The sequence below is a fragment of the Sylvia atricapilla genome, chromosome Z (assembly GCF_009819655.1).
Source record: "Sylvia atricapilla isolate bSylAtr1 chromosome Z, bSylAtr1.pri, whole genome shotgun sequence".
NCBI classification, from domain to species: Eukaryota; Metazoa; Chordata; class Aves; order Passeriformes; family Sylviidae; genus Sylvia; species Sylvia atricapilla.
Genome location: NC_089174.1, coordinates 81,110,275 through 81,121,234, shown reverse-complemented (window position 1 = coordinate 81,121,234; position 10,960 = coordinate 81,110,275). Strand labels below are relative to the sequence as shown.

Below are 10,960 nucleotides of genomic sequence, written 5' to 3'. Positions count from 1 at the left end.
TTCTCATCTGAAAAGATACAGGGATAATTCATACACAGACGTCCCAAATAAAGGTAACTGTAAATATATATTTTGCTATAAATCATTATTATAGACTTATTACATCTGTATTTTATCTGGACTTTACAATTTAAAGTTGGAATTCACAGATTTAACACACGTTTGCAGTTACCTCACATTTTCATTTGGTGCCTATGATATTGCTGACATTTAATAAATTCTGTACAGTATATTATGTAATATCTATATGAATATAAAATTAGCACACTGTATGTAATAAATACTTCAAAAGCACTAAAGAAATCATATAAGGGCATACATGAACATCACCAAATCTGGCTGAATGTTGAACATCAGAACAAGAATGCTGCACAGTGGGGGAAAACTATTGCATTTGTGTAATTAATTATTAATTTTTCATTCAGTATTTACTTGCTAAACTTTTGAATCTTGCTTTTAATGCCTTTATGCCTTTTTAATACTGTTTTCTAACAGACATCTAATTTATGTTCTTTGTATTATTATTAAAATCTTTTATTGTTTTCCTGGGGAAAGCTGCTTTTTCCCTGGTACATAAAATTTGTTTTAGACCTAAGTCTCTGGTTTGGCTTCAATCCCAGAATATCTGGATTTCTAAATTAAATTCAAGACATTTCATATGGATATCATGACTAAAAAGCTTCAATCTTCACAGTGGATCCTGCAGTGTATTAATCCCTGTTATAGTACCATTTATTTAATTGTAGCTACATTTTTTTATTTTAATATATGTGCTATGTTTGGTCTCAGTACTAAATATGAAAAAGAGATACTTAGAATGAAGCTCTGTATTGACACAAGTTTCATTATTTCAGACCTGGTCCCAGAGACTAACAACATCATAAATGATCATATATTACAGCTGGTTTTGAAACTGAAAAAAATGTTTCAAGTAAGTTAAATAATTTCCCCCTAGGGACAGGGTATACAAATACATGTTTTTCATCACTCTTAATGAAAGCAGTAATATAGGTGCCCTTTAATAAGGTTGTTTCCTATGGTAAAGCACATTCTAACCACACACCTGTCCAAGCTCTCATAGGCCTTCTAAGTACCAAGAGGCAAAGAAAAGTCTGTAGAATTTTCAAAGATTAAACAAATAGAGGAATTGGCTTTTATTCTTCATTTCTGCCTTCTTGAACTACTGACAATTGAGATGCTTTGATCAAACCTTCCATCACTATTTACCTTCAGAGACTAAGTAGCTGGAGCACTTCAGCTCCAAAAGCTTCAGAAAATTGCAAGAAGCACCAAATAGGGACTTTAATGTTGCATAATAGTTTTCATTCTATGAGAGAGATTACAGATGGCTCATCAGAGATGTCTTTGTCAATTATTCTGGAAACCACTCTCTTTCCTACATATCAGAACTAAGTATAGTTTGTAGTTTATAGAGTCTGACTTTGAACTCTGCTTCTATTACAGATCATAGATTTCTCTCTTTGATCATTCAGTTTCACGGCTGTTGTTCAAATAAATTAGTTTTACAAACAGTTCTTTTACAATAAATATACAATTTTTATTCTAATGCAAGCATCTTTTGAGGCAGAAACAAAGACCAGTCCTAACACCATTCTGTTTGGGTGAATCTGTTGGAACCACTAGTGCAAGTTCTCCAGTTCTTTGTTGCGTCTTGTTCAGTTGAGTATCTCTTGACCAGCAGTCCGATTCCTGACTAAAACTAGAAGTAAGGCTTTGTATGTCTTTTCTAACTCAAGAGTATCTGTAAACTGTCTGAGATGAGAGTCAGGGTCAGGAAGAAAGACAGCACACATTGGAAAAATAGAACAGCTCTCAGCACATCAAAGCACAGAGATTTGTCTCAGAAGGCTGTTGGCAATTTGTAAAATGTCAGGTTATTTCAGGTGCCTCACTGAAATGTGCAGCTAGGTTGACAAGTGAATGCAGGTAAGACATGGGGAAAAAATCCTTAAAAGTGAACAATCTGTGCCAAAAAAAGATATTATTTAGTATCTAGATTGATGCAAACACAAAATCAGGATGCCTTGTGCCAAGGAGCAGAGGAAAGGAAACCAGGAAAACACAGCAACACAGGGTACTTTAATCAGTAAAGGCTTTCCTAGTTTGTTGGGGTTTTTTTCTGTTCTTTTTTTTTTCATTTTTGCTGTATAAAAAGATGTTGATTTTTAATACCCTGCTCTAAACACTGCCTGCTGCCAAGTATATTGATTGTGTTAGGTTAGATTTATTGTAGGCCCCACGGCAAATGTGAGAAACCTAGAAGCATGAAATGTTTTGGTTAATGGATATGTTATGGCAAGAAAAGCACTCAAACGACCTGGAGAACACTGTTTGAATGCAGCACACAGGGAAAATGCAGCTTGTAAATAAGGAGTTGTATCACAGACTTCTAATAGTTAGAACACAAAGTTTCTGTCTGGAGCAGAAAGCAGAAAGTTATATCTTGATTCCAAACAAACAGCACAGAAAGATTATTACAGTTTAATCCCCTCTCTCAACCAAGCACCACACAGCCACTTCCTCACTTCTCCACTAGCAGGATCTGTGACAGATCTGGAAGGGTAAAAGTTAGAAAACACAGGTTGAGACACAGACTGTTCAATAGAAAAAGCAAAAGCTGTGCATGCAAGCAAAGCAAAATAAGGAATTTATTTTCTGCTTCCCATGGACAGGCAGGTGTTCAGCCATCCCCAGGAGAGCTGGGCTCTATCACAAGTCATGGTTACTCAGGAAGGCAAATAGTGTAATTCCAAATGCCCCCTGTTCTTCCTTCTCCCTCCCAGTTTATATATTGGGCATGATGTCTCACGGTCTAGAACATTTCTTTGCTCAGTGTGGGTCACTTGTCTGGCTGTGTCTTGTTCCAGCCTCCCAATCAGCCCCAGTCCCCTTACCAGAACAAAAAGTTCTTAACAGAAATTTCTTTGTGCCTGAACTTTGCTTTACATCTTCATTCCAAGTATGCCACTAGGATTTGTCTCTCACAAATGTAATGCTAACCGAAGTCACAAACTGACCCATATCAAGATCCCATGTCAGAGCCAAGAAAATAAAGTCCTTTCACAGCCCAGACTTTCCCTTGCCAGTCCATTTGCACTCACACTTCACTAGGCCCCTGTGTTTTGTCACTTTCTTATCTGTTCAGTCCATCTGTGAGTAGTAAGAGCCTTAAACCATAACAGCTCCAGCTGTGGCCTGTTCTCAGCTGAGCAAGCCCTCAAGTAAGAATTTTGAAGCTGAGCAAGCTTGCAACTTACCCCTTTCCCCTCAAACATGGGAGCTTCAACAGTGTGTCTGCTTATGCACAAACTCACTGTTTCAGCACCTGCTCATGCCAAGAGCTCTCTCATGGTAAGTGTACTTCCCAAGAAGAAATCCCATTTAAGTGGACATTGAGTTCCTGGACTGTGTCAAGTGATGGGCAACAAGGCTGGTGAAAGGACTAGGAAATGTGTCATATGAGGAACAGCTGATCTGGGTTTGTTTAGTCTCAAGAAGAGGAGGCTCAGGGGGCCCCTTATCGCTCTTCCAGCTCCCTAAAAGGAAGGTCCCATGTGGAGCCAGTCTCTCCTATGGTGCCTTCAGGGCTAGGAAATGGCCTTAAACTGAAGCAGGGAACATTCACTTTTTTTGTTTATTTGTTTGTTTGTTTTTCCCCCTCCATTATTAGGGTGGTCAAGCATTGGAATACATTTCCTAAGGAGGTAATTGAGTCACCTTGAGATGTCCTTGAGGTGTTGTGATCTGGTGCTGAGGGATAGTTTAGTAGTTAAGGGGTTAAGGTGGCAGTGCTGGATGGACGGTGGATGGACTGCATGATCTTAAAGGTCTCGTCCAACACTGATGATTCCATGATTCTGCGATTTTGCTCCTATCATCCTTCAGGGAGCAAGCCTTTCAAATATGTTCATGACCCCAGATTAATCCTAGCATGCCTACAATCCATGTCGGCCAAATCCTAGGATTTAGCCACATACAATCGTTTGGACACACTTCTGAACAGCAGCTCACTGACAGTCTGCCAGTAACCATAGGAATAAAACCAGCCGCAGCGCCCGGTCTCTGTGGGCCGCCGCCCGGACCCTCACCACCCACTCCCCCCTCGCCTCTCATGGAGGCCGCCCGCCCCGCGCATGCGTCCCGCCGCGCCGCTAGGGGGCGTGCGCCCCGGGAGGCGGCCGCGGGGAGGCGCAGGAACTGGCGCGAGGAGCGCTTCCTGCCGCATCCCGTCCGCTTCCTGCCGCATCCCGGCCGCTTCCGGCGGCGTCCCGGCATCCGGGGGACGGGACAGTGCTCGGCTGCAGGAAGTGGTCTCCGCTGTCCGCCCTGCCTGCCTCCGCTCCGGCCCTACGTGAGTGTCCCGTGGGGGTCCCGCGGGGACGTGGCGGGGAGCGGCGCCGGGGGCCCGGGCTCCGGCCCCAGCGGTGGCGGCGGCCCGGGCGCCGCTCTCGGCGCGGGGGCTGCGCGACTTCCGGGCGCCCGGGCTTGCCGGCACGGTTCACTCGTGGCTCGGTGGGAAATACATGCTTGTTTGGAAACAGTGCCCACGGGGACAAAGGTGCTCGAACTGTAAGTTATGGAACTTGTTTAGGAGAGCCTGGCGATCCCTGGCGAGGTAACCAGTACTGAAAGTCACGGCAAAGGTCGTCATCGCTGTTGTGAGGCAGCGGTGTTGCTGCATTGTTTTGGGTTGGGGAAGGCAACTCCTCCATTGCTTGACTTCTTGGTGTTCGCAGCTTCAAAGGCTATACCGAGCATATGTTTCATCTGCGCCTAACCCTTGAATTCTCGTTCATCGTTCTGTTACTAGCTAATTGTATCCATAAACTGCTGTTATGAACACGATGTGCTGTGTAGAGTGCCTGTTCTGCTCAGAGGGGAATGAGACTTCTTAGCAGTTGTTTTGCCTGCTAGAAATGGACAGCGCATGAATAGTCAGTCAGTCTCGATGTCAAGTGTGACTTACTTGATAAGCAACACGGTGTCATTTCTTCAGCAGAACTGAAAGTGAACATCCAAATACTAAATTATTTTAATGCGTAATGCTTCCGCACCCCACCAAATGGGGAGGGAGGGGAGGAAGAAAAAAAAGGAAGCGCTGTAATAGCTTTCTCTTGGGGCTGGTGCAGCAATATCCATGTATTTACTATTCAGTAGTGTTGTTATCACAGGAAAAAAGGAGCAAAGCCAAACCCAACCACATCAACTCCTCATTATTCCTTTTCCTATGCTCTGTGCTATGCTGCCTGCAATGACAGTCAGAACTATCTGGCTAGTTGCACAGAATCAATTTTAAGTTTAGGAGATAGTGAACCCATATTTTGCTATGACAGAGTCTGTTCAGTAAAACAACACTATGTATGTATGATATTCTCAAAGCATGATTAGATTGGTTGCAATTGGTGTCATCATTTGACTGCTTTTTTATATGTCATATTGTGAAAAAATACTAACTTCATGACGTAGTTCGTGATTAGCTGCATCTTCATGCTCTTAAGATGTACTCAGGGGTTTTTTTTCCCATATATTGTCAACCTCATTGTGGTTCAGATTTCAGATGTGAAATATTTCAAATGTGCAATGTTTCAAATATGAAACAAATTCCACTTGTGACATGTTATTTTTTTGAAAAAATAAAATTGAGTGAATCATACAAAAATTCACTTTTAAGCATAAAGGAAGTAAGCAGTAATTATGAAACTTTAGGGTTTGCAGTGTATTTATTCAGTGTCCTGTAATGAAAGTAAATCCTGTGATCACCATTCTCCTAAACAATTCCTGGAAGTATATTCTAGCTTACTTGAAATTTTAAACCAAGTGCTTAAAATGTAACTAATATTTCTTTTTGCCTGATTTCAGTTTATTTTCTCTTCTTTTTTTTTAGATGAAAGGATACATGTTCACTTCAAGTAGAAAGAAGCATGTTCCCAAATTCTTCCAGCTTGGGTCGCCCACCCTTTCCTCCAAAATATCAACAACAGAGTTCTTTCTTCACTAAACTTCCTCTAAATATACCTCCTACTCTTCTTTCTCACCAGCAAATTATCGTTCCTCCATTTAATTTTCGTGGCGCAGTGTAAGTACAGTAAGATGTGGTATTAGGGGTTGGGTCTGAAAGAAATATTTCTGTTTATGGAGAATGGTTTTCACTGTTTTTAACATTGGACTGCGTTGAACTTCACAAAACGTGAAGATGTCATATATATAAAAAGGAGTTACATAATTTTTCTTATGGACCTGCAAATCTTAATGCTCACCTACACTGTTCATAATGCATGAGATGCAATTGCACTGATTAGAGCTGTTAATCCACAGTTCAGTTTTAAAGATCTTCAGTCATATTTGTTTACTGGGGAGAACAGGGAGTGTTGGAGTCTAGGGTGTAGGGAAAACCCCTCAGACTGCCCTGGGGCGGTCCAAGACCCCCACTGGGACCCCAGGAAAGCATTGCCTTTGACCTTAGCCCATGGGAAAAGCTGCCAACACTTATGGATGAAAGGAGAACAACAAAAATTTAAATTAGATAGTAGTTTAGTTTGTCACAGGGTGAAAATTTGTAATTTTGGTGTTTTAGAATAGAAGTAGATAGGGGTAATATGGGGACTTGTGGACAGTGTCTTAAATTCTTCTTCTTCATCTACTCCATCTTCTGGTATGACAATGGCACAAAGACATTGGTAGAATGTATGTGATGTAGAAAATTAAGTGTCTAGAATTGGTAGTAATTATTGTTACAAAATTGTAAATATAGTACATTTCAAGAGTTATTAGATTAGAAACCTTTAAGAGACCTCGGACACCAGGTCTCGTACTCTTGGCAGTGTTGTCTCCCAGCTAAGCCTGATGTAGGGTGGTGTGCTGGCCTTGAGATAAAAAACTTAATAAACATCTTTCAAGACCGAGCTGTGTGTTCCACTCTTCTTTCTAACTCCAGCACAGGACTCTGAAAATGAAAAAAATCCTAATTAAGGGGGATCTTGGACTCGAAATACAAGAAGGGAGGAGATGAGAAGGGGAAGAAACATTTATTCTTGGGTCTATATTTGAAGACACTGTAGTGTTCTTTAGGCTTTTGAATTTAACAGTTCCTTAAGTTAATTTGTTTGCTAACCCCTCCTTACACATATGCTGTCAAGACAGCATTTTCTGTTTTTAATGAAATACATATTATAAACTGAAATATATCTTCATGTTGAATAGAGAAGAAAGATGTATTCCTTCTAAGAAAAAAGTATTACAGGACTTGTAGTGTTTAATGTTCAGTTAACAACAACTACCAACCCATAAAAAGCATCTTGGTTATCTTATAGTTATGGTTGGTTATATAATAGTTATGGACTATTAGTTGTCTTTCTAGAACTGTTTTGAGTCGGAACGTTGAAGCTACTCCTCCTGTTACTCCAGTTGTTACACTGCAGCCAATGGCTTATGGAAGTGCCAGTCCATTGTCTAGTTCAGGTGTTGTGACGACATTTCAAGGAAGAAAGTAAGTTCTTTGTATGTGTCTGGCTAATACTGGTTGTAAGGTACCTATTGTGAAGCATGTCTGATGTCAATTTCTTATGCAACTTGAGTTATGTTAGAAATTGCAATACTAAATACTTTTTTCTTTTTGATGGAAACAGGCCATGTATTGGCTATTTAAAGCATTGTACCTGTTTGAGAATCTTAGTACTCAGAAATGACCTCCTAGTAACTTCTGTTTAGTAGCTAATTTTTCTCTTCCAGCAGTTATAGCCTTGCAGAAGTGATTTAAGTGATTTATTGTAGTACTGCAGTGGATTGTAGTCTGTGTGGGCTTTAAGCTGGTTTGTGTCTATGAATGTTCTTTTCCTGTTAGTTTGTCGACTTAAGAATAAGAGTACACCCTCAAGGTTTTATGGGAACTGTTGTGTTTTCCTGAAAACACGTTAGGTGTTTTTTCCTAATTTTCTTAACTATATGATATATTCTTTTTCAAATACAAGGTGTTAAATTCAAGCATGTGTAAGTTCTTGTTTTTTAAACAGTATTTTATGAAACCCTAGTTTTCTTAGGTTTTTTTGAACTGATTTTACATTACTACATTTGTTATTTTAGTTGCAACAGAAAGGGAAAATTTCTGTAAATGTAACATTTAATTTTCTTGTAATGCTTTAGAAAAAAAACAGTTCTCTTTGTTAGTTCAGATATACTAGCTGTTACATGTTTCTAATGATTGTGGGACTCTGCTGATTGGGTGGAGGTTCTGTGTAGTCTGTCTTCAGTCCTGTCTCCTGTATGCTCTTTCTCCACCAAATCTAAAAATGAAAAAATAAGCACAATCAAATATATGCTGTTAAGTTATAGCTGAGTGTATAATTATCCCATGAACTAGGGAAGTTCCTGGTTTCATGCTGTGTGGATCTTTTCCTCTTTGAGCAGGCTGTTCCATGAAAAACTAATGCTATGGTGTGAGATTTGCAGTCAGCTTTAACAAACTTGTCATTTGGGTTTTAATCGGTTAAGTGCAGACACTTGCCTTAAAGAATTGCAATCCAAATCAATACAATTCTAGGGTACCTTCATTTCTGCAATTTTATGTTCTCTTTTCCGATTCCAGGTTTGTTTCAGGTAGTAACTAGGATGGGCACGTGTGTTCTGTAGCATACCTGGCCTTAGTGAAGTAGTTATGTCATTAAGTCTTAGTATTTGAACTTTGTAGAAGCTGTCTTTTAATCATGAGTTGGAGCTTGTGAACTAGAGGAATTACACAGCGTCTCTCTCTAGGAGACAAAGTCAACAGGGAGCTCCAGACGGTGCCAAACGGCGGCGGATTCATTCCCAAGATTCTGACACAGCTGTAGTTAACCCAGCAGTGCCTTTACCAGAAGAACGCAGATGCTCCTTCCCAGCATGGATTTCAGTTCAGTCTCCAGGTTTGCATGCACCTGGCTCACCAGCCTCAGTTGGATGTGTTCCTCCTCTGCAATATACTTTGTTTCTGGACGCTGCAGGCAGCAGGCTCCCTGTTGCCTATGACAAGGTAATGGCTTTTCGTGCCTGGGCTTTGCTTCTGTCTTCCAAGTAGGCAAAATCCAGAAGTGCTGTGGGAGACCACAAAAATTTTTTGACAGTATCATGGGATATCTGTTGTTAAGCTGCCATTAGAAGAGGTATCAGTAAGTGTAGCTGCCACAGTGGTTGTATATCGTGTCCTTGTCTGTGCTTGGGTTTGGAGCATTTTATGGGGGCAGGGGAAGTCAGGGTTTTTTTTCCTTGTGTTGTTTATTTACATCCTAACATCAGGAAACCGACATGTCTGCTCTAGGAAGTAAAATTTGGAGAAATAGTCCATTTGTCACATGATATTAGGTTGGGAGAATCCTGACTGAAAAAAAACCCACTGTAGTAATATGAGAGAAGACTATTCTGAGTAAATAGAGTATTTGGCCTGTAAAGATGTTCACTACCTATTTTCAAGAAAGCATGATAGTTACTGTTATAGCTATTGTGGAATACAGAAAAGAATGTAGTGTAGTTTAGAACTGTTTCTTGTTCTGCACCCACATGACAGAAGGGTTTTGTTTTTTTTCGTGTAAATATGCCTTGATTTTAGAATGTAACAGTGTTGTGAAAGGAAAACAGTCAATACTTCCTTCCAACAAATATCTGACTGCTTTAATAGTTTGTGTGGGATAAAAAAGAAAGCTATTTTTTTAATGGTTTTTTTCTCTCTGGTACTGGTAGGAAAACTGTTGATGTTAGAGTCAGCAGAAGATGTCTCTGGTCATTCACTGCTTATTCCCTGAAATGCTGCATATGCTGATGATGCAAACATTGTTTTCTCTGTTTTGACATTTTATAAAAAATGGAACAAATTTAAATTTAGAAACTTAACAGAAATTTCTTTAGGGAGCTATTCATTGTGAATTTAAGTGCAGTAAAACTCTAGAAAATAGAGTAGGTCATGTGAAATGGTGCTGGGTTTTGCATTAAAAAACCCCAACCTTCTGTGTTTCATGTAATTGCATATCTGACAGGAAAGAATGTTCACTTTGATGTATCTTTATTTTTTGTATGTGTGTGTCCAGTTAAGTCAACAGATTTTGGAGTTGTTTCAAGCATGTCGGCAACAGGCGTCTGATTTGGACAGAAAAGAGATCTGCAGAGCAGAACTCCAGAAAGAATTTCAGCTTATTTTTCCCGGTATGTTTTGAATTTGATTACTTAATATCAGTTTGCATGTTCTTCATTTTTGTGATTCTTCCTTCCTCTCAAACTGTAATATGTCACATGATGTTATTTTTTTGTTGCTCTTCTATTTCAGGGAGCAGACTTTTTTTGGTTGGGTCCTCACTGAATGGGTTTGGTGGTCGTAGTAGTGATGGTGATTTGTGCCTAGTGGTTAAAGAAGAACCAGTAAGTAATTTAAAACATGCGTATTTAAAAAAAAGTCTGGTTTTATGTGTATGCTATAAAAAGGCTGGATCCTGAAATGATTAAAAAATGTTTTTGATTTGATAACATAGTTTTGCACCCATAATAGCTACAAACTGTGAGCCCAGTAATTTGCAGATAAGAATTCAAGCCTATCAGCCTAACAAAACTTTTTTTAAAGCTTTGCCTTCAATTCATAAGTGAAAAATAAAGCAAAAGGGAAGCAGATGCCTAGAAAAAGAAGACGACTGTTTAGAGAATTCTCTTAGATGCAGAAACAACTTCTAATAAGTGAAATTTCTTATTCTTTAGATTCATAGTTACCAATGATAGTGATCAGGAATAAAAATGTATTTAGTATCTAAAGTATTTTTAGTGAAAAAAGATGTTATGGGTAGAATTTAGGTTAACAGAAAGAATATCTAAAAGAAATTTAAATAGGCCATAATCTTAAAAGGATGGAAGCGTCTTTTCAAGAGAAAAAGAGGACATTTTTTTGTAAGTAGGGCTAGGTTTTCATCTAGCTCTGTGATTTTTGAAT

The 10,960-nt window shown here is 39.4% G+C and overlaps 1 protein-coding gene across 1 annotated transcript in view; it reads left to right on the top strand.

The window, feature by feature from the left end:
• The first annotated feature begins 4,252 nt into the window (after positions 1–4,252).
• The window catches only part of TENT2 (terminal nucleotidyltransferase 2), a 47,022-nt gene continuing 40,314 nt past the window's right edge, over positions 4,253–10,960 (top strand). Inside the window, exons 1-6 of the mRNA XM_066338891.1 lie at positions 4,253–4,372; positions 5,906–6,097; positions 7,379–7,507; positions 8,770–9,025; positions 10,074–10,188; positions 10,310–10,401. Coding sequence (XP_066194988.1) covers positions 5,943–6,097; positions 7,379–7,507; positions 8,770–9,025; positions 10,074–10,188; positions 10,310–10,401 — 747 coding nt within the window. The 5' untranslated portion in view covers positions 4,253–4,372; positions 5,906–5,942. The remainder of the gene's footprint in view (positions 4,373–5,905; positions 6,098–7,378; positions 7,508–8,769; positions 9,026–10,073; positions 10,189–10,309; positions 10,402–10,960) is intronic.